This window comes from Mycteria americana, chromosome 4 (genome assembly GCF_035582795.1).
Source record: "Mycteria americana isolate JAX WOST 10 ecotype Jacksonville Zoo and Gardens chromosome 4, USCA_MyAme_1.0, whole genome shotgun sequence".
NCBI lineage: Eukaryota > Metazoa > Chordata > Aves > Ciconiiformes > Ciconiidae > Mycteria > Mycteria americana.
Window position 1 is genome coordinate 44014401 of NC_134368.1, and position 24440 is coordinate 44038840.

The window sequence follows — 24440 nt, forward strand, 5'->3', positions numbered from 1 at the left end:
CCTTGTCCCTAAATTGGAGACACATAGATTTGACAGATGGACCCACTCGGTGGATAAGGACTTGGCTGGATGGTCGCACTCAAAGGGTTGCGGTCAACAGCTCCATGTCCAAGTGGAGACCAGTGATGAGTGACATTCCTCAGGGGTTGGTATTGGGACCGGTGCTGTTTAACACCTTTGTCGGTGACATGGACAGTGGGACTGAGTGCACCCTCAGCAAGTTCATTGACAACACCAAGTTGTGTGGTGCAGTTGACATGCTGGAAGGAAGGGGTACCATCCAGAGGGACCTTGACAGGCTTGAGAGGTGGGTCCATGTGACCCTCATGAAGTTCAACAAGGCCAAGTGCAAGGTCCTGCACATGGGTCGAGGCAATCCAAAGCACAAATACAGGCTGGGCAGAGAATGGATTGAGAGCAGCCCTGAGGAGAAGGACTTGGGGGTGTTGGTTGGCGAGAAGCTCAACATGCCCCAGCAGTGCGTACTTGTAGCCCAGAAAGCCAACTATCCTGGGCTGCACCAAAAGACATGTGACCAGCACATAGAGGAGGGAGGTGATTCTCCCCATCTACTCCACTCTTGTGATACCCCACCTGCAGTACTGGGTTCAGCTCTGGGGCCCCCAACATAAGAAGGACATGGACCTGCTGGAGCGAGTCCAGAGGAGGGCCACAAAGATGATCAGAGGGCTGGAGAACCTCTCCTATGAAGACAGGTTGAGAGAGTTGGGGTTGTTCAGCCTGGAGAAGAGGAGGCTGCAGGGAGACCTTCCAGTACATGAAGGGGGCCTACAAGAAACCTGGAGAGGGACTTTTTACAAGGGCATGTAGTGATAGGACAAGGGGTAATGGCTTTAAACTGAAAGAGGGTAGATTGAGATTAGATATAAGGAGGAAGCTCTTCACTATGAGGGTGGTGAGGCACTGGAACAGGTTGCCCCGAGAAGCTGTGGATGCCTCATCCCTGCAAGTGTTCAAGGCCAGGCTGGATGGGACTTTGAGCAACCTGGTCTAGTGGAAGGTGTCCCTGCCCATGGCAGGGGTGTTGGACCTAGATGATCTTTAAGGTCCCTTGCAACCCAAACAGAATCACAGAATCACAGAATCGTATAGGTTGTAAAAGACCTTTAAGATCATCGAGTCCAACCGTAAACCTAACACTACCAAGACCACCACTATACCATGTCCCTAAGCACCTCATCCAAACGTCTTTTAAATACCTCCAGGGATGGCAACTTAACCACTTCCCTGGGCAGCCTGTTCCAATGCTTGATAACCCTTTCAGTGAAGAAAAATTTCCTAATATCCAGTCTAAACCTCCCCTGGTGCAACTTGAGGCCATTTCCTCTTGTCCTATCACTTGTTACCTGGGAGAAGAGACCGACCCCCACCTCTCTACAACCTCCTTTCAGGTAGTTGTAGAGAGCGATAAGGTCTCCCCTCAGCCTCCGGTTCTCCAGGCTAAACAACCCCAGTTCCCTCAGCCACTCCTCATCAGACTTCTGCTCCAGACCCTTCACCAGCTTCGTTGCCCTTCTCTGGACACGCTCCAGCATCTCAATGTCTCTCTTGTAGTGGGGGGCCCAAAACTGAACACAGTATTCGAGGGGCGGCCTCACCAGTGCCAAGTACAGGGGCACGATCACTTCCCTAGTCCTGCTGGCCACACTATTTTTGATACAAGCCAGGATGCCATTGGCTTTCTTGGCCACCTGGGCACACTGCTGGCTCATATTCAGGCGGCTGTCAACCAACACCCCCAGGTCCTTTTCTGCCTGGCAGCTTTCCAGCCACTCTTCCCCAAGCCTGTAGCGTTGCATGGGGTTGCTGTGGCCCAAGTGCAGGACCTTGCACTTGGCCTTGTTAAACCTCATACAATTGACCTCGGCCCATCGATCCAGCCTGTCCAGATCCTTCTGCAGAGCCTTCCTACCCTCAAGCAGATCAACACTCCCACACAACTTGGTGTCATCTGCAAACTTACTGAGGGTACACTCGATCCCTTCGTCCAGATCATTGATAAAGATGTTAAACAGAACTGGCCCCAATACAGAGCCCTGGGGAATACCGCTTGTGACCGGCCACCAACTGGAGTAAACTCCATTCACCACCACTCTTTGGGCCCGGCCATCCAGCCAGTTCTTTACCCAGCGAAGAGTACACCCGTCCAAGCCATGAGCAGCCAGTTTCTCCAGGAGAATGCTGTGGGAAACTGTGTCAAAGGCTTTATTGAAGTCTAGATAGACAACATCCACAGCCTTTCCCTCATCTACTAGGCGGGTCACCTTGTCATAGAAGGAGATCAGGTTGGTCAAGCAGGACCTGCCTTTCCTGAACCTATGCTGTCTGGGCTTGATCCCTTGGTTATTCTCTACATGCCATGTGATAGCACTCAGGATGATCTGCCCCATCAGCTTCCCTGGTACCAAGGTCAGGCTGACAGGCCTGTAGTTCCCTGGGTCCTCCTTCCGGCCCTTCTTGTAGATGGGTGTCACATTAGCTAATCTCCAGTCAGCAGGGACCTCCCCAGTTAGCCAGGACTGCTGGTAGATGATGGAAAGGGGCTTGGTGAGCACCTCTGCCAGTTCCTTCAGTACTCTTGGGTGGATCTCATCAGGCCCCATAGACTTGTGAGTGTCTAAGTGGTGCAGCAGGTCACTAACCATTTCCCCCTGGATTATGGGGGCTCCATTCTGGTCCCCGTCCCTATCTTCCAACTCCAGGGGCTGGGTACCCAGAGAACAATTGGCCCTGCTACTAAAGACTGAGGCAAAGAAGGCATTAAGTACCTCAGCCTTTTCCTCATCCTTGGTCACTGTGTTCCCTCCCCTGTCTACTAGAGGCTGGAGATTCTCCTTAGCTCTCCTTTTGCTGCTAATGTGTTTGAAGAAGTGTTTTTTGTTGTCTTTTACAGCAGCAGCCAGATTGAGCTCTAGCTCAGCTTTGGCCCTTCTAATTTTCTCCCTGCACAGCCTTGCTACACCTTTGTAGTCCTCCTGAGTTGCCCGCCCCTTCTTCCAGAGGTCATAGACTCTTCTCTTTTTCCTGAGTTCTAGCCAGAGCTCTCTAGTCAGCCAGGCCAGTCTTCTTCCCTGCCGGCTCGTCTTTCGGCACCTGGGGACAGCCCGCTCTTGTGCCTTTAGGACTTCCTCCTTAAAGAATGTCCAGCCTTCCTGGACTCCTTTGCCCATATGGAAGCCCAATGGCTTCCAACTCGTCCTGCTTGTTGCCCATGCTGCATGCATTGGTGTAGAGGCACTTCAGCTGGGCTGTCGTCTGTGTCTCCTTCATAGAAGAACACCCCTTGTGTGCTTTGAGGCGTTTCCCTGGCGTTTCCCTCTTGGCTCCTATTGCCTCAGTATCCCCTGGCTCAACTCTGTTCGACTTCGGCTGTGCCCCAGCGTACCCCGCACATCTCAGAGACACAGGCTGAGTGCCCTCGCTGGCACCCACTCCCTCTAACCATGGCACGTTGTCCTTCAGCTTCCCTCAGGCAAGCCTGATATTATCCCCCTCCCCCTTCGAGTCTAGTTTAAAGCTCTGTCGATGAGCCCCGCAAGTTCCTGAGCAAAGATTCTCTTTCCCCTTTGAGAAAGATGAATCCCATCAGATACCAACAAACCCGGTGCTGTGTAGGCCATCCCATTGTCAAAAAAACCAAATCCGTGGCGATGACACCAGCCACGGAGCCATGTGTTAATAGATTGGGTGTCTCTGTTCCTTCTAGTGTCTCTGTCCACGACTGGAAGGAGAGAGGAGAAAATAACTTGTGCTCCAGAGTCCCTTGCTAGCCGTCCCAAGGCCCTAAAGTCTCTTTTGATTGCCCTAGGACTTCGTGTTGCAGCTTCATCGCCCCACACATGGAAGAGCAGTAGGGGGTAATAGTCCGAGGGCCGTACCAGGCTAGGGAGTGTCCTCGTGACATCCTTCACGCGGGCCCCAGGGAGGCAGCAGACTTCCCTAAGAGGAGGGTCCGTCTGGCATATGGGACCCTTGGTTCCCCTCAGAAGGGAGTCGCCCACAACTCTAACCCGTCTTCTCTTCCTTGTGGAGGTGGTGTTAATAGGAGAGGTACGTTCTTCTGACCTGGGCGACACCTCTGGTGTAGATGGACTGTCATCCCCATCCTCCATTGCCTGGCCTTCCACCTCCAGGGCCTCATACCTGTTGTACAGAGGCACCTGGGGGGGCGAGGTGGGCAGGGAGGGCCTTCGCCTGCCGCCACGAGTGTGGACTTGCCTCCATTCACTCTCCTCCTCTGAGCTGCTGCCTTCAGCCCGGTGGAGGGGGGATAGAGGATCCCCTTGATCGTGGGTTCTTACTGGTGGCTGCTGCTGCTCCTGTTCCTGTCTCAGGGGGGGCAGAGCATGGCACCACCCGTCTATCTCTTTCTCAGCCTCCCTGATGCTCCTTAACCTTTCTACTATTCTATAAACCATTCTATAATTCTATGATAATTTAGCATTCACTTTTAAATTCTCTCCTAACGTCTTTGAAGACCTTCAGCATTCATTCCTTCTTTTTCAGGGCTCTGGCTCAGAGTTGGTCCTTAGGCATTCCAGTTTGTTCTCTAAACTTGACTGCAACTTCTTTCAGCTTTGACCCTGAAACACTAAGGCTATACTGGCTTCAAGATCCATACCATCTATGTCATAAAATTCTGTATTTCTGACAGGTATAACTCTGCCTTTACTGTCTGGGGCAGGCCACATCATAGTGAAACATGCCTTCTTGTTATTTAAACCCAGATCCAAAAACATTGATAGTGGAGTTTTCAAGAGTTTTTGTTTACCAAATCCATGCACTCCTCTGTGGATTTGCCAGGCTAGGAAAATACCACACAACTGGAGCCTAATCTGTTCCAGTTGCTCCTAGGGCCTCAAAAGAAAGGCAGAAAAAAACCCACTCCATTTCAAACTATCCCAGTGTTCCCTCTTTCAGCCTTGAATTTGGGGCCTAAGATCTCTTGGCTGAGAGAGTCATGACCAAAGGTTGTTTTTAATCATGAGATTCTTATTGGCAGAGCAGATGAGAAAGCAAAAGATGCAAATGGTATCATCTGTTATCCCCTTAAGGATGGTTGTTTCTTATGGTCTCAAGATCCATGAATTAGCCCACCCCCTCATCAGAGTCATGCATCTCCTAAAACACCCTATGCATGTTCAGTTGTCAGCAGCAGTTTTGCTTTTGGAGGTAGGATATGTACATATGTCTTCAGATATTTTATTTCCTTAATTGGCTGCATCTTCTACCAGTCTGATCTTAGGCTGGAACAGATGCTATAGTCCTCTGTAACAACTTTATTCTTTACCTTTAAATAAAAATAACCAGGTGCTATTGGCAGCTGGTAAGAGAAACTAAGCAAAGCATCTGTACTTTCCTGCCTCTCAGGCACAGAAGGTTTCTACTCTAAATCCTTATTTTGAGCTGCCTATAAGCTTGCAAGTGACAGCACAAAGGAGAAGGCTCCTGTGGGCTCCAGAGGCCTTTCTGTCCCTGCATCTCTGCACCACTGTCAAGATGAATAAGCTCTTACAGTTCCATTCAGCTTGAAAACATGACAACATACTTCCCACCAACTTTTCAGGTCCAAAATGGAAAAATCAAAGGGGCTGCACTCTCTTCACAGAGAACTTAACATTGGATTGCAGTGTAAAGGTGTACTGTTCAGTCACAAATACAGATCTGTCCCTTACAAGGGCCTGAGAACTGAAGCAATAATGGCTGCTTTATGTTCAAATGTTACAGAGAACTTTGTAGTCAGCACCTGAAACGTGATCATCTTCAGCTTTCCCAGCACCTTTGCTGAGCGTTACTCTCTTGATGAGACTTCACAGATCAATGCTGCATTTTGCAGGGCTGTTCTTCAGTTTCGGTTTAGCTCAGGACTTAAGGGATGCTTCTTCAAATGATCTTAGTGAGATCACCCTCGCTGAGGGCGTATGCATTCTTTGATTGAAAAGAACTGGGAAGAAAATGTATATTCTGCCTATTTCATTAAAGAATGGACTGTATGAAAATAGGGTGATTTGAAGCATTTTTCCTACGGATTGCATCAGGGATAAGAAAACAAAACCAGAAAGCTATTCCATTCTTGTACTCTATTGATTGCATTTAAGTATAGACATATCTTGAAGAACAGCAGCTACTTGTAAGAAAACTGACTTTGTCTCACAACAAAAGGCAGTGTTAATAATTGTTTTTTACAAAAAGTCTTGCTGCACTCTCCTTATCTTCCTTTTTGAAATGTTCATGGTACTCAGAGTTAGGAAGGGTCTGCTACAGGGGAAGAGGTTACATATAAAAAAATAGACGTAGCATTTAGTGGTGCTTTCTTTTTAAGAAAGAATTTGTGTTTCTTATCTTAGAGATTGTAATTGGGTATAATACTGTTGAATTGTTATATCAAATTTGTGAACTTTGTCAGTCTTCTCTAATATACTGTTGATGCAATCTAACTAAATTACCAGGGGAATTTGTAGAGAACGGAATAAAGAGAGCAAATGCTGGAGGCTTGATTCTAGGATATCATTTATAATAAGCCTGAAACTCTAATTAGTATCTGAAAAATCAGAGTGAATTGATGCATTTGAAATGTACATGCACCAAGCTAGAGGGATGACCCCTCCTTAGATAGTAAGTTTCAGAATATTTGAAGGAAAGAGGCTATGCAGCACTGGGATGCTGCGTTTTGCCTCATATTATTTGGGTAAGATGTCAGCATTTCATACCGCCCAGCGATGCAGAGATACCCAAGCTGTTGAAATGACCCAAAAGCATGTATGGTTGACCATTTAACTATAATAGCAATGTTGCTTCTTGGAAAGGATAAATTAGTTCATGCAGAGCTCTGTGCTTTGCAGCTAGGCTGCAGCTTAGGTTAGTATATTCAGCCCTGTGCTATTCTCCAACTTCCAGTGTAGACGTTCCTTTTATTTCACAGGGGTATGAGTAAATCCACTTCTATATTTAAACATCCCAAGAGACAACAGCTTACGTTTTCAGAGAAACCACTCATACCAGTAATTGCCACTGTACTTATTGTTTGAAAGACCCACTAAATCTGTTGTGGATTTTGTGAATAGTTTAGGGAAAACAATCCAATTATATTTTTAGCAGCTTCTATAAGGAGTGTTTCTTCCTACTTTGTTTTATGTGCCCTGACAGCTACACAGCATATTAAAAGGAGCAAACAAGTTCCAGGCAGGATTTAGCTAGCTCTTATGAACTAAAATGCAATCTTCGCTTTGCATCTGTGTGTGTGAAGCATTTACTTAGCAGCTTGGATTTCTCCACAATAGTTGCAGTGCTGTTATTCTTCTGTTGCATACTGGTGCAAGTAGGGCAGCATATGCTACTTCTTTATTCTGGTGAGATAAATTTGATGCTGTGTATGATGTCATTGTAGTAATATAAATGGAAGTTACAAAAGTAGGAAGGAAGCTTCTTAGGACTGATGAGCTATAACACAGTGACTGCACCTCACTTTGTGTGTCTTGTGAAAAGATGAACTGTCTCACATTTTATTCTTTTGTTTTAGTTGCCGCACACAGTCAAGAAAGACCTACGGCAGCAGTCACACCCATACAAGCACAGAGTCCAACATGCCTTATTCCTGCTGCTGTGATCATTCCCCACCACTCCGTTGCCTCCCAGCAGCTTCAGCCCCAGCTTCCAAATACTGCTGCTTACGTCACAGCTGTGAATGTGAACCGCTCAACCATCCCACTGGCATGTGCAGCAGCTTCTTTGAATTCTTCCAACATTGCTGCTTCATCTTTGGAGGGAGATGTTAGTGGGAGAACTGCAAACACTCACCCTGGAGCTCCTGCATCTCCAGAGAGTGCTTTAGCAGCTGGTGGAAATGCTGCTGTCAGTAAAGCAGACAAGGATGGCAAGGTGGGTAGAGAATAAAATCCCTCCCTTGAATTCTCCCATTTTCATCATGCAAACTTTTAAGAGATCCGTATTTTTTTCTTACGTTTGTTGAATAGCAGCATTGTTAGATTTTAAGGCTGAGCCGGAAACTCAGGCAGCCATTTTGTTACAGCTATGGGCAAATTTATTCTTGGCCATACAAGAATAATTTAGGATGGATAAAATACAGAGCAGACCTTGGAGAAGGGTTAAAATAGGGTATCAGGTTCATGGCTTAAGCAGGAAAAACAAAAGGTGAATGGATAAAGTTCAGAAGAACTAGTAGATTGACTGTTGGAATTTTAAATATTTTGTTTTCAAACAAAATATTTACCTGCAGTTAGTTTCCTGAATACTGTAGAAAGTTTTATGGTTAGCAAATGTTACCAGTGAGTACCAGTAAGTATCTGTAAACTAATAAGCCTGTAATGCAAATAAAAAAAAAAAAAAAAAAAAAAAGCAGCCCTCCCCATGAACTTGCAGGAACATAAAAAGTTCAGTCTAATAAAATAAACCTAATATTTAGTGAAAATCAGTATTCTTTTAGGTTGCCTTCCTTATTAAGCAGGCACACTGAGAGGTTATGAAAAACAGGTTACCAGCAATGTTTATTGGACAAAGAAAAAAAAGCACATAACTCTGTCTTTTCTAAATGTAGATCAGTAGAGTCTGTAGTGATTCTGCTTTCCTTCCTTTGATTTGAAGTATTTTCCTATGTGTATAAACTCATTCTCACTGTCCAACAAGCCACATGGTTATGTTACATTGTAGGCAGAAACATTCCTCCAACTTTCTAACTGGTTTTGTTTTACAATTGTGATGTAGTTAGAATATTTTTTTTCCTTTTGACAACTTGCTTTACATCTCAAATGTTTTAGACTTCACCTTACTACTTTTCACCCACATGCACTCCTTAATGAAGTTTATGAAGGTTTTAATCATAGGCTGTACACTAATCTCACCCACTTTTTAATTATTTTTGTTGATCATTGTTGAATGGAGGTACCTAGAACTTTGTTTTAAATTTACTTTAGCCATAGCCACTGAAATCAGACTGAGGTGCTCCTAGGCAGGGCTTCTGGAAAACTTATAGTTTAAGGTTAAAGATGCTAACGTATTTGGTCTATGTTAATTTCTTTGAGTTTCTCTTTTTCTTTCCCATTTGCTAGACAGCCATTCTTTGCTGAAATAGCTTTAAGTTTTTGGAGACTTGGAAAAAGGAGAGAAGATTTTTCATTCACAGTTCACCAATTCCACTGCATCCCAAGCTATAATAAAAATCTCACATTGCTCATGCTTTTCTCTTTCTGTGGTTAAATAGCTTATTTTTGTCTCCAGGGTTTACAATCTGGCACCTCTTATAAGCACTAAATTCACTCAGTCAAACGGTTGGTAAGAAGATCACTGCCACACCCCTTAAAAAAAAGACAAGAAACACAAAAGCTGCTTAAATAATTCTCTTCAGAGTAAGCAATAGTCTTCAGGGATTCCTGTATGGACAAGCAAAAAGAATGTTTACAATTCTCCCCTCTAGCAGAGCAGCAAAACACAATACATTCCCCTTGTGGCAAATTTCTGTTAAATCATGAAGGTCTTCCCTTACTGAGGGAGGATAAATAAAAGACTTATCTAAACAACAGCCTCCAGGGCAGACTTTTCTCCTTGCTTGGTTTGCAATTACTCTTTATGCCTTCCTAGAAACTTCCATGTTAATGAAATGTTTTACTTCTTAGATTCCCATTGTGGGAATCTAACTCCTCACTCCTTTTTCTAGACAACCTTTTGGGCCAGTGCCATTGGCTTTTAAGGTAAGCCTTAACTTAACTAAGTGAAAGGACTTAGCTGGTTTATGGTCTAAATGACTTACTGTTTTTCTCTTTAGAATTTTAATAATTATCTTTCTCTTTTGTAATTTTCATAATTATCTTCTGTAATTTGTACAATCTCAAATATCTCCTCATAATTTACCAAGTCCTCTCTGATCACGATGGCATCTATCAGAAGGAAGCGTTCAGCTCTTCACGGGAGACTTTTGTTCTAAAATGAGGCACTGCTTTTGGTTTACAGAAAGAAAAAAAAGGTTTGCTGAAACTGCTTTCTGGAGCATCCACAAAACGCAAGCCCCGATTGTCACCTCCAGCATCACCAACGCTGGAGGCTGAGCAAGCAGCCGCGGAGTTAGCCCTGCAAGGTGCAGTTGGCCCAGAGCTTCCGTCAGCAGGCGGTCACAGCAAAGCTGGATCCTGTCCCACTGATAGCGAGGTCTCTGGGCTGGCACAGGAGATGCTGCATCGGAAAACAAGTTCCCTGGATTCCTCTGTTCCAGTAGTGCCGCCGCCCCGGCAGCCTTGCTCATCCCTGGGTCCAGTCCTGAATGAATCCAGGCCTCTTGTTTGTGAAAGGTAAATTATCCTACACAGCTAGGCTCAGGCAAACCAAGAAAAAATCCACTCTCTGACACTTGCAGTGTATAGTAGAACTGCTTCAAAATGCTGAGATTTTATAGCAAAATGAAACTTACTTTTTTAACAATGCTTTATGTGCTTATCAACCAACACTCATGTTTATGTTTGTTTACTTTTTGGGTTACTTTGAGGCTTTGGAATGAATAGACACTCAAATATGGTGATCACAGGTCTGGTATGAGAACTGAGGTAGATAAAACAGGCCTCCTATTTTGCAAAACATGAACACATTAGAATACTGCATTTATGAATATCAGGTTAGTCCTTTAAGATTATTAGCAGTGCATAACTGCCAACCTAAATATATGGTGAATGAGATCCTTATCTATGAGTAGACTTAATATGTGATTTCCTGAGCTCTTGCAAAGATACCTTTACTACCTGAATGCCCCGTTACTGTGCACTCCACATAGCAAGCTCTAGGGCAAGTGAGCCTGAAAAACACATAGTTGTCTGGACTCTGAAATTGCCAGGCAGTTGCTTTAAAATTCTGTCACTTTTCTTTTGTGTCCACCTATTATTTTCAAATTTCCAAGTCCTCAGTAGATTGCACAGACTGTGAAGGAAGTGGCAGTTTTCTAACTACTGTCTCTATTATTCCTGGTAGTAGACAAGCAATATGAAGAGTGTCACAGGATTTCTTTTGCAGTAGCTACAGGATTGTGTGGCATACAGAAAAAAAATGGAGTTGCAATGTTAACAGCTCTAGGACTGAACTGATTCATGCTGACTATTGTAGACCTTGTTCTGATACTATTAACTCATGGTGTGTGGGCATACTGTTGTATTTCCAGAGGCCCATTGATCTTAAGCTACATCTATGTATTAAGAGCCAGACAGTGTATAAGTGTCTGCTTTGTCTTTTATTTGACTTCTGTCATACCTTTAATGTTTTTTAAAAGGTTATCACTGTTTCTATGCAATTTCCTTGCAGGAAATTTCTATTTCATACTGAATTTCTGAAGTAGATTTACACTTACAGATGGAAAATAAAAACTAAAAGACTTTTCTTTAAGAATAACATAATTTATTTTCACATTATCATAAGTCTGTTTGGCACAGTGATATGTTTTTATGCTTTGAATGTGAAAATAATGTCAAATTCATTCTGGCATGACCAGTGGATATTTGTGTAAAGCTATTTGCATCTTCACAAAAAGTAATTTTTTCACTTCCCTGATGGAGATTTTTTTCTCAGAACGACTTACAGAAAATGTATATTTCTATTGATCTAGTAATAACATACACTTGAACATTCTTTTTAATATATCTCTGTATCCTTATTGTTATTTAAGTAATTGCTACCAGAGAAGTGCTGCCACAAGATCATTCTCCATGGTATTCATGCAGAATTGTTATATTTTGGTCAGTGTATTTAAATAGAATTTCAGCTGGGTTCTCTTTGTCCTTTTCAGGGCAGGTTTAATGCTTTTCCTGCTGATGTGCTCTTGTCATGTTTCTATTTCTTTAGGCTGAATTGCTTAAAATGTGTTGCTTAATAATACTTACCACTTACATTGTACTCAGTATCTTCAAAGTAATTTATAAGCATCAATTAATCTGCATTAGTCTGTAAGAAGGGGTGGGTAAGAAACATACTGATGATGCAGTAGTATCTTCAGTGAAAACTTGGGGTCGAGGAGGAAAATATCCATGAGGATAAGCTCAAGAAAAAGCTGAACAACAGAGAAGTCTCCTGCTAAGATTATTCTGCTCTTAGGTATCACATTTCCAATCACAGGCTACGATCTGTTTGGAAAAAGAAAACAAAACTAAAGCAAGAAGTTGAATAAGAAGTATGAATTTAACTTGTGTAATAATAGTAATTCCAACTTTCTGTGTTTTCCTCAGCTAAAATTTTCTGCATATGAGAAAATATTCTTATCTATCTGGTGATCAGGAAAACCACAGATTGTTGTCCAAAAATCAACTACAAATAGCTGGGAAGTATTTTGTGTCTAGTGAAACAGAAACAATGAAGAAAGGGAGACACACATGAAAGATACAATCTTTTTCATGTTACTGAAAAGTGTGAGAAATGCCAATATTAAAAATGAAAAGTAGAATGGAGAAATGTGAAGACAGACCATCACCACCCCCTCCTCAAAAACAAAAAAAAAATTCACAAATACAAAGTGCAAGAGCACTGTGAGATACAGCCAGACACATTAGGAGTATCAGGAAAGAACTGATGGCAAATACAGTGGCTGCTTGGGAAGCTAAAGTACTTTTATTTTTATATCATTAATATTTTATCACTACCTGATTAAAAAGAATTAGGATAATATTTTGAAAATTAATGAAAAATACCGTAAGACAGTCAAAGAAAATAGAAGAAAATGCATACTGTGCAGCTTAGGTGCATGTAAAATATGATAGATTAGGTGACCACAAAAGATCTGCAAATTTGACCTTCAGACATGGAAAACTTTTGCAAATACTGAATAGGGAGATAAACAAGGAAGTGTTTTGGAAGATTCAAACATGTGGGAATGAACATGTTTTTCCAAAACATAGGTCACGCTTAGTAAATGTGATTATTTTTCTCCAGGGACCTGGCAGTGAACTTTTGAGCTGAAGCATAAGCTTTTTACTCTGCATGAAATCGGTAGTTTTGGCAGTATGTTGTAGATGATGAAATAGGTAATGGAAAAATAGGTTTTGTTCCATAGCTGATCGAAGGTGATCTGAATAGACAGCTGTGTGAATGTGTGACGAGTCTGGATCTGATCACCTCTATTTGGGCAAATAGAATTTGTAAAATGTGGCATAAAATTTGATGGCTTGTTGTAACAGAAAAAGGAGGAGATGTGGTTTAAAGGTGTAAAACCTCATGGGTTTCTTCTCATTAAACTTTGAAAAATATAGTAAAATAGTATTTTAACACCAGGAGTGTTGCGCAAGATGGATATCAAAGTAGTTGGGAAGCTAAAACTTAACGAGAAGTACTAAATTACTGCAGGGTTGAGGAAGTTCAAAACTGTATGGAAAGCTCAGGAGAACAGTGTTTCTGTGCAAGTTGGTGATCCTCTAGGGAGGGCAAAGAGAAGATGGGTTTTTGCAAAGCTGTTGGTTTTAACACTCTAGATGCAGCAGCAGAAGCTAGGGAAAGAACAGACTAGTCAGGAGAGCGCAGAGGTTACTGACGGACAGCATTAGAAACTGAAACCAAGTGTATTTCAAGTCAAACGTTTACAGGGCAGCATTTGACAATGCAAGGTAAGTAAGGCAGGTATTCTTTCCTGAAACCCATTTTTTAACAGGCTTTCTTTTGGACAAAACTAGTGCTATGTGTGTGTTATATAGTGTGCTGGTTAATTTTCAGCCTGAAAGCAACCTGTTTATTACAATATAAGAATTTCTTCATAGCTTTATTGCGGTTCTTTATCCTTTACTATCTTGTCCTGCCTGAGTAGAGGCTATTGTTTTATCTCCAGTAGTTTACAGTCTTAATTAAACTTAGAGTCTATTAAAAATGTTTGCTTCTTCTGTCCTAAGTCAGCATTAAAATCCAAGTTGTCCACAGTAGAAGTTAGTGCAGCATCTGCCATGCTGCCTAGGTTGGATGAGGAGCATTCTGAAGCTGATAAATCTTGTAATTGCCTTGATAACTTCTATGAAGCATGAATCTAATAATTCCAGTGCTCTGAAATCTGGGGATTGTCATAACTGAAACAAAGTCATAGTTTATAAGTGTCGTGGTTTAGCCCCAGCCGGCAACTAAGCACCACGCAGCCGCTCGCTCACTCCCCCTCGGTGGGATGGGGGAGAGAATCGGAAGAGCAAAAGTAAGAAAACTTGAGGGTTGAGATAAAAACAGTTTAATAGGGAAAGCAAAAGCCGCGCACGCAAGCAAAGCAAAGCAAGGAATTAATTAACTACTTCCCATGGGCAGGCAGGCGTTCAGCCATCTCCAGGAAAGCAGGGCTCCATCACGCGTAATGGTTACTTGGGAAGACAAACGCCATCACTCCAAATGTCCCCCCTTCCTTCTTCTTCCCCAGTTTATATACTGAGCATGACGTCATGTGGTATGGAATAGCCCTTTGGTGAGTTTGGATCAACTATCCTGGCTGTGCCCCCTCCCAGCTTCTTCTGCACCTGGCAGAGCACGGGAAGCTGAAAAGTCCTTGACCAGTGCAGCAACAACTCAAACATCTCTGTATTATCAACACTGTCTTCAGCACAGATCCAAAACATAGCCCCATACCAGCCACTATAAAGAAAATTAACTCTATCTCAGCTGAAACCAGGACAATAAGTCACTAATAAATAACATTTGATAACTGATTAAGTCCTAATACGATTTGCTATACGTAGGTTTTCCAAGAGACTTTAATTGTTTACACAGTGTTGCTACTCTTTTTTGAATACTTTTAACTATATGGACAGACTTCATTTTTGGTTTATATGTTCTTAAGCAAAATGTACTACTATAATATAGTATCTTTCTCTGTTTCAGTATTACAGAATTAACTTGTATTTTAAGTGTGTATTGAGCTATAGTTGGTATTCCATTCTTTCCTAGAAGTATCCTGTTATTTTGTGTTTTCATCAGTTTGTTAATTTATTATCTTAATCTATTAAGTTAATAAATTATCTTAAGATTATTAAGATAATAATTTTCTTAATCTATTAAGTAATATGTAATCTTCATGAGTGCAAAGTGTTCTGATTAACTGGAAATTAGATTTTGTCCAACAGATCTCCTAACACTGCGTTTAAGGCTCTTAAGCTTCGAAGCTTTTGAATTCTATAGTCAGCATGGATTCTATTTGATTTCAACATACAGACATCATTGGTTGTGTAACTGGAAACTGAGTTATAATATATATTGGAAAACTTGATCAAGAAGTTGACAGAATTGTCTACAGAGCTGTAACACTTAAATTCTAGGTTGATGTGAACTCAAGCCATGGTAGAAGAGATAGAGTGGTGTTATGCATGTTTAAAAATAGAGATAGAAGAGTGTAGCCTCTTTTTAATATGCTCATATTTGAAAAGTGATTTTACTGTGAAAAACTGAAAAAATATACTTTTTTTTTTTAATCCAGTGCTTAAGAAAATTGTTGAGTTTAATACTTTTAAACATGTTTATTTTGAATACAGTAGTACACAAATTGTGCAACTGTGTCCAAATAAGATGGCATGCGTTCTGTCCTGAAAAGCTTCTACGATAAATGAAAATAATTTAAAACAACAATGGAAGTTAATAGGTTTTGTTAGTTGCTTCTTTTTGTTCTGTGCCTTTCCTTAAGAGCCTTCCCTGGGATAACAACATATTAAACATACAGTCATAAAATTATGCCCAGTTACTGCCGTGAATGCTTTGGAATCTTTGAGTCACGCTGGCTGGACGAGTCTGCAAATTTATATCCAAAAATACGTTTACAGTTTTCTCCTGTTGTTTAACCATTTTATGTATTTTTACAGGGATCTTGGTGAAAAAAACTTGATAGGAGATACATACATTTGACTTAAATTCATTACGTTGCTATTGTTATTTTCTGTTCAAGATGTACTTAACTTTTAAGTTGTTACATACTCAGCAAACAGTTTGAGGCAGTTTCCTGTTTTGATAAGTTTTAACATGCACAGGAATATTTTTAAAAGCATTGGTTAAAAGAAAAAAAAAGAACCTAAACTAAGGTGTTTTTTTCTAATTACACAGGTACAGGGTTGTGGTATCCTATCCTCCTCAGAGTGAAGCAGAACTTGAGCTTAAGGAAGGTGACATTGTTTTTGTACACAAAAAACGTGAGGATGGCTGGTTCAAAGGCACTCTGCAACGAAATGGAAAAACTGGCCTTTTCCCCGGCAGCTTTGTAGAGAACATTTGAGAAGAGTCATTCCAAGAGCTTCAAATCATACTGTACTGTAAAATAGCACAAATATTTTACCAGAAAAAGCACAGTCATGAAATATTTTCAAATGACTGTAATGTAAACAAAAATCTACATATTTTTACAGTGTCTATAGCACAATTACACCAGCGAACAAAGAAGATGAAGGCATCTGCTGGTTTTATCACTTTGGATTCTTAAGTGTGATGTGTGCCTTGTACTGTCTGATTTATTATATAGAGGAACTTTTTTTCCCCAAGTATGTTACATAAATGAACAATTGTTTACAAGGCTGTAACTAATTTATTCTTGTTTTTTTAAACTTGAATTTTGTGTAATAGCTAAAGTTCTTGTGACTATGATTTTAACAAATTATTAATTTATGAAAGAATAACTAAGGGGAAGCTGGATTCTCTCCTTATGAGCAAGCAATTATATCTGATAAAGAGCCTCCCATTTATCCTCTGGACATTTTTCCCCTGCTGTGTCTGACAGTGGAGTAAGTCTCTGTTTTATGAGTTAATGTTGAGTGGTGGTAATGTGGCGTCAAATAGAATTTGCCAAGTGGGGAAAAAAATGTATATTTTGTTCTTTGGACAGAGAAAAAAAAAGTCAGTGGTGTTCTTGAGTCTAGTTCTACTTCTTCATAAATCACCCAAGTAGAGTAATGTTTCCAGGAGGCAAAGATGTATGTGAACAACTGAATAAAATTCAACCATCTCAAGGTTAGGATCATCTCAAGGTTAGGAAGGAAGAAATTTAGGAGTGCCAATAAGAAATTCCCTATACCTTCTGTTTATGTAATAACTTGGCTATTTGAACAAAGCTTAGCTTTGTATATTTGGCCAGTTCTTTGGGCATTTAGCGCTCAGGATCCAACAAAATTGGAAGGAATGTTAAAGCCCAACACTTAGAATCATTATATCTTGAAAACATCTGTTTGATAAGACTGAATATAAAAATAAAATTATAAGTTGTACTTAATGTCTAAAAATGCCTAAGAAGTGTAATTTGCTATGTTTTCTTCTCAAACTGATCTGCATGGCCAAGAGATGTTTTAAAATGTCTGAGCAATAGTGGTGGTAAGTGATGCACTTGTGTTAAAGTAAAAGGCTGTATGAAACACTGTGAAAACTTTACTAACTTCTTAACCATTGCTACTTTGGTATGTTCTGACCTTTTCTTTGTCTTGCATGTGTTACTCAATTCTTGCAGTAATATAACTGTGCATGGTTGGCATTTTTCATTCCAGTTTCCTGTTGCTGGGTTATTTTGCTCTGAAAGTTTCCCAAAAGCCACTTGACCAAAACTAGTGAGCAACTCGCCTTCAACCAGAGGAGGTGTCCAGTGTTTGAATCATTAATAAAATATTTTAATGTCCTTGCAGCTGATGGATATAAAGAATGCAGCCTGCAAGAAAAGTGTTGTTAGTCTTTCAGGGTTTTGTTAAGAGATTTGACACTGGTGAACACACACGCTACTCAGCTGAACTTGGGTGGTTTTTTTTTTATTTTATTGTTTGATTATAGCAGTTTAATGGTGATTTTTTGCAAGACACTGAGCACCATCATCTCCAGTTAAATCTGATGTAATTTGGCTGTTACTCAGCACTTTACAAAGGGAAGCCAGTAGTGTGATTCAGTGTCGCACAGTACATAGAAACAGTGATGAAAAAGTACACAGTGATGTGTTAAATCCTTGTAATTATTTTTTTTAAGTTATACATTGAAAAATATCAAATGTTAATGACAAGGATTTCTTTGCAATATCAGGTAGTATCATGATGGTCTTAAAAATAAGAAAAAATATATCTATAAATATATATAGTTGGACATGACAGCATTCCCAAATTAACCATTTCTCTGAAACACTGTATAATTCAGTTTTTGTGTTTTTAAATATTTTTAAATAGTTTACTTGAATATTCATGTAATATATTAAGGTTTTGTGAAATGAATTTTAGTTAGAAAGAAGCTGATACCAGCTTTTGTCAGCATAAATTGGCACTAGTGTGTCATAATATTCTTATTTTGGAAAATTTAGTGCATTTTATATTAAAGACTACTAAAGGTTAATTTTTTTCTATCTCTACTCTCCATATTTTAAACTAAGTGACTAAGGTACCTCTATTAATAGAATTTCATGGTGTCAAGTCAGTTAAAAATCAGCTGTTAATCCAATAGTTCTCTTAGATGGAATACATTTTTAATTGATTTTTTAACGTTAAGTAAATGTTTGTAAAAAGGGCTTATTATATAGCAGTGCAACAATGACAAAAATGCAGTTTATCATGCCTTTTTTTTTGTGATCTTTTAGGGGTTATTTTTTGGTTTTGGCTTGGGATTAATTCAGTGTAGAAACAGACAAACCCTGTGCATTTGCTTTGTGTAATTCCATAAAAAAATTTGTAAGGTATTTTATATCTATGTTTGAAGTCCAGTGAATGTTAAGTGTTTGATTTACTATGTTAAACTTCCAATCCTAATAAATATTTTCTTAGCAAACAGCTAAATCAAAATGTGTATGCAAACATTAAACATAAATTACTTGTAAAGAGTTTGACAATAAACTTACCAGAACTTAATTTCAGAATTCATAGGAGGATATTTCTGCTCATAGAGAAAAAGTCTTCAGATTCCATAATGTTAGAAGTTTGGAATGATGAATAGAATGCAAAAACTGTAGAAAGAACTGAGGATCTGGCTGATCTTTTCCATCTCCTTATTTCTGGAAGTAACTTCAGAAGAGGTAGGTAACTTCCATCTCAATCTGATCATGACTGACTGGTTTGGTCTTGTCAACAGTGTATCAGGTGCATAAAAGTGCTTTCCCTAGAGGAAGACGTGTCTGGTGTAGTGGATCTGCTGTGTGTATATTGAGAGAGAGTCCCCAGCCCTGAGGGTGAAGCATCTACCCGAACTTTCACTGAGGGCAAAAGTGTTTGGTGGCAAGAGACTCACTGGCCCTGAAGAAGTTTGCTGTGCACAGCAGTCGGACAGCAACTGCCTAACTAGGAGATGATCTTGATTTGAACGCGGTTACGTGTCTACTATGTACATGTGGCTGCTGGGAAAATGGGGGAAAGTTAATCCTACAAGTTTTTGCAAAAATGTTTAGACTCTGTTTCAGCTACAGCAATAGATTCCTTAGTTAAGACTGACCAGGACCTAGATTCTGCTAGCAGTGAGTGCAGCAGCATTAAGTCCTCTCTGTAAAGAAGGAGCATCTTGTCTAACTTTCCTTGATTGGGGGGGGGGGCAAGGGGCAAGAAAGGCAACATGATTTGTAGAAATGCAGAATAGAAAGTATAGAAAACCAGCTTTATTTGTTTTTCAGAATTGTGATCTGACACCAGTGCGTCCATAGGAGAAAAGTACACACAAACATCATGGCTGTGCAGTTAGAAGTAAGACTATTTCTTTGGGTTGGGTTTTTTGATATTGTAATTATTGAGTAATTCTAATATGTGTTTAACATTTGGCTTGCCAAAGGTGCCTGAAATCCTGTTCATCCTCACTTCATTACCTCTGCCTTATGGCAGTAATGACAATTATGATAGTTTTGCATAGGCTTAAAAACATGGCTTCTGAGCATTCTGGATTTTTTCACAGGGCTGGCAAAATGTTTTAACTGGCTTGCTCTTTCCAGTAGCTTTAAGCAAATGTGTTTAAAGGTGTATATTGACTTTAATGAAACACAAGAATGCACTTGTCTAGTTAAAAAGATTTGTGTCTGGCATTACTAAAACTCCTACAGTATAATCTTCCATATATTTGCACAATAAATAATGATGCCACTGGTTTCTGTAGGACATGCGAATGCACCCATCACCTTTGGATTCTTACCATGAATCTGCAATATGTATACTTCTCAAATCACTCTCAGGTGCTCTTTCCCTGCACTTTGATAAATGGTTAATGGTAAATCTCACAGCAGATTGAAGCTTGACTTGAGCAAAACCAATGTCATAATTCTTTTGAATGACTTAATCATTCATAAGTTGGCATGCTTGAAATATTTGTATATAGAAACAAAAGAGCTGAGAATGGTGATGGTGGATGGAGGGGACATGGACATTAAATATGGGGAAAGAATGGGAAAGAGAAAAGGATGTGGAAGACCTGTATATGGGACCTGAATCTTACCTTAATTTTTTTGTGGTCTTATCTCAGTTACCGTAGTCCAGCTCTGTGAAAGGACCTAAGAGGAACTTGAATATCTAGGGCTGAAAACACAGCCCTCAGTCTTTACCAAGTCTCCTAAACTTGCATTTGTTTGCTGCTTGTGTCTAGAACAACTGCTGTTGCGGTAGGCCTGAGCTGCATTGTTGCTGTCATGGCAAAACACATCTGAAATCCAAAACTGGCATCTATATTCCTGAATTACCTGAAAGGCTTGATATGATAGGTGTGCTTTGAGAATATATATATATATATACACACACACATATATATATATATATCTATCACACTGAGTACTGAGTTAAATGAAAAACACAACAGGAGTCGCAGGTTTGCATTAATAAACAGGGGTAGTATCCACTTTCTACGTAGTCTGTGCAGTAACACTAGTATTAGAGGGCTCTCTTGGGAAATGGTATGGATGCAATGCATTCTCCTTGCAGAGTGTTATCCAAATTGCTCTTACTTTCTAGGAGACAAACTTGTTGAGAGCTTTGAAGTTAGCAGCTGCTCTTGAAAACCTGAGGTCTCACCTTCTTGAGCCTCAGTTTCCTCATTTGCCAAACTGACGATGCCTGTTCTTGCGAGGTATGTGATGTAAAACTTGTTTTGAAAGTAAAGGCTGACTGGTTTTCGTGAATTTGCAAATAGATTCTGATGGATTAGACCTGCCTCCAAATACAGTCAACAGCTAGAACATCTAAACCCTTCCTCTAGAGAAGTCTCCTAGAGACTGATTTCTGTGGGTGAGAGACTTCACTGATCCATTTTAACAGCTGAAGAGCACTTTAAGCAGAATCAGCCTGATAAAAAGAACAAAACAAAAATGAATTTTCTGTATCCAATCTGCAATGTGCAAAAGCCATTCAAAATGTACCATAATGAGCATTTCATGCATGCCTATCAAATCATAGCAGTTACACTGAATATAATATTAGTAGATGTCAGAAATTACTATTTATCCATTCCTTCCACTGTAGTCTTTCCTGTCAGCTGTATTATTTTGCCGAGAAGAGAAGTGGCAAAATCAGTTCTTAACTTCTCTGTTGTTCCTACTCAGTGGAGTAAAGACAATTTAAACACAGTAATGTTAGCCCCAGATTTCAATTATTCACAGTTGGTAACTAGCTTGTAAAAATTCCTCTTAGCACATGTAAATGAATAGCACTTGGGTGTACTCTGCAGCCAACTCTAGTGCCTATATTATGGTTCTGTTTACGTGGCATGCAGAACCCAAAGGCCTTCTGAGGTTTGCATCTAGTAGTCATTTAGATCAAAACCAATTCACAAAATGTGTCCAAACACTAGCTACATTCTAATTTCAGAGTGGTGGGAACAGCCTGTACAGGAGTGTAGAGAGTGGAAATTTGGCTAGCACAGCAAGAAAAAATACACTTTAATTACAAAGGCAGAAAGAAAAATGTCAGGATTTTTAAATATCTGTACAGGTGTTTTCTTGTCCCTGCTGTCTTAGACGGAACTCCATTCCACAAAGCAAATGGACTTTGATTTCCCCCCACACACATTCCCCTTCCCAGAAAGGAAGGCAATATAAGCCTTTAAAATATTGAGATTCTTTGGCATTAGAACACATGGTTGGACTCTCAATTACTGCAAATCAGTGCTACTTCATTGATTTCATTAAACTTTGCTGGCGTACACTGAATATGCCCCCTACTGTTAAACAGTGAAAGAAAATATCTGCCCTAGAGGAATGAATATGTCTGAAAGAAATTGAGCTGGATGATTTTCATACTTGGAAAATACAGAGCTATTTGAGCTGTGTTATCCTTTTCTCAAAAAATGTTTGTCCCACTGGTACGGCTAAGGCACTAGATCAAAGATGATGCTGTTTAGCAGCACTGTAAAGCATGGGAGACTTGTTCGCTTTTCAATCAAACCTATAAATTTTCAGGTCCACAATTGCAGAGTAGGGTTTGGTTTGCTAACAGCTGCTAGCCCCAAAATCTTTTGTGGTTAGTTGCTGCCGTATTTTCTCATGGTATATCTGTGAATGCTTGGGAGAGAAGATGAGTCAGCAGCAGAATGACTTTAAAGTGGTCATTGACTTTGTTCTCCACAACAAGGGACGTGCCCTAGGTCAAATTTCTTATTTCAGCTGGTTGAACTTCTCAATAAGCTGAAGAATGCTAGCTCTAAAAAGTTTACAGTTCAAAGAATTTTTCTCCACTCCTCTTTGGTAGGCAATCTCAGTGTGTCTTTAGAATACACACAGATCACGAAAATCAGTTTATTTTTTTTGCTCCTTATCAAAGGTTTACTCTATGCCTCTGTCCAACTTCTAACTTTATAGTACACAAGTAACTGTTTTCCCCTGCATATCACTGAAATTCTTTGCATTCAATAATTTAAGATCTCTGATAGACAATACAGCTTTTTTACAAGGATGAAATTTAATAACTTTTTAAAATTAAATAATACTGGGCTTTGTAAAGAACAACCTTTTCATGGAGGGTAAGAACACACGCAAAGAGATAAATGTTTTAAAACTCTTAATAAAATGGGTACTCATCCTGCCTAGGCATTCAGTGTTCTTGACTACTTGCACCTAATTCATATTCCTTAATACTGAATTGGTGATTTCTGCCACAGACTGCTAGACGTAATTCTCAGAAAGCTGGGGTGTTTCTGTTGAGAATGTCTCCAGTAAATAGGAGAAAGAGAGCAAGAATAAGATGACCTTTGAATTCTGTCTGAAGAACCAGAGACTGGTTCAGGACCAACTTTTAGTAGTCCAGTTGTGCATGCCACAACCATATTGCTATTTGGAGGTCTGCTACAGCTGCGCTCAAGAAAATGGCAGACAATATTTCTCATTTGTTCTTTTTTCTTACTTAGAATATTCCTTGATAAGGAAATCCACGTTAACCTGGTGTCAAATTCAGATAAAATTTGGCCATAACTGCAAAACACAACAGTGCTCTTGTAATTTGGTTTCTCTGATTTGGCAGTGTTAGTGAACACTTAGATGATCCAAGAAAAATATAAAATTCTGTGGGTAACATTTCTCAACTGTTCTCCACAGCACAGGATCAGCCAGGCTTGAACATCAGTTTCTGAATCTGGGAAAGCTGCTGCAGTTCTCTTACTAAAGATTGACATGTCAGCAGTGAATGTGCCAGTGGGGAATGGGTGGGAGGAGAAACAGCCCTGTAATTAAAGAGATCAGTGAAACATTGTCTGGTCCAACCACAGCTATTTCTTTTTTTGACACTAAGCTATCCCTTAGTAAATGAGGCTAATGCTCCTCCCCCACAGTAGGTTGGTGAGGTTTGTTACTGGCAGTGACCAAGTGTTTGGATGTCTGGGAGATGAGGACCGCAACAGAACTTAGGTAGTTACATGTCTGTGTGGCCTCTGCGGTGATACCTACGTTGCCAGTGCCCCCAAATGCAGGCACAGTCTGGGCTGATGGCAGGAACTGCTGTTGGAGCAGCACAACAGCCTCAGACGGCTAAACCAAGCTGTGAAAGCTCTCTGCTCCCAGACCAGTTGCATCTCTTCAGAGGTCACGCTGGTGGAAAAAGATCAGTCGGTAGGATGCGTCTGTCTTTGCACTGTAATATATTTATGTTGGCAAACCTTTGTTGTGTGGACTCTGCGTAAGCGTGTTACTGATGAATGAGATGATGTGGGAATTTTTCCATCTGCTCTCTTAGTACTTTTGCCGATCTGTGTAACAGGTTTGTTTTTGACTGTGAAGTATCGCACTCATAGCTCACAGTAATAGAGCATACTGGCGCAGCTGTGATTTAATTAGTCTACAGCCCTGTTTTTATTGAGTAATGGCTAAACCCACCAGTACAAGAAGTATCTTCTGTGAAGTACAAGAACTAGTTTGGAGAAGAATTAGCAAACCTGTACTTTTGAGCTTTTTGGACTTCATCATCAGATAATGCTAGCAGAGGCTGGACCTCTTTCTAGTTGATTGTGTGTGCCTGAAGATCTGTCTGCGTGTATCTGTCTGCATGATTTCTCTTTTACAAACCTGTCAAAAGCAGCATTTTTTAACG

At 40.3% G+C, this 24440-nt stretch overlaps 1 protein-coding gene across 2 annotated transcripts in view; it reads left to right on the forward strand.

Annotated features, from left to right (window-relative positions):
• Positions 1-18781, forward strand: part of SH3RF1 (SH3 domain containing ring finger 1) — a 95455-nt gene extending 76674 nt beyond the window's left edge. For both annotated transcript variants that reach the window (XM_075500325.1, XM_075500326.1), the window contains exons 10-12: positions 7541-7899; positions 9985-10319; positions 16054-18781. In XM_075500325.1, coding sequence (XP_075356440.1) covers positions 7541-7899; positions 9985-10319; positions 16054-16222 — 863 coding nt within the window. In that variant the 3' untranslated portion in view covers positions 16223-18781. The remainder of the gene's footprint in view (positions 1-7540; positions 7900-9984; positions 10320-16053) is intronic.
• Positions 18782-24440: the final 5659 nt, after the last annotated feature.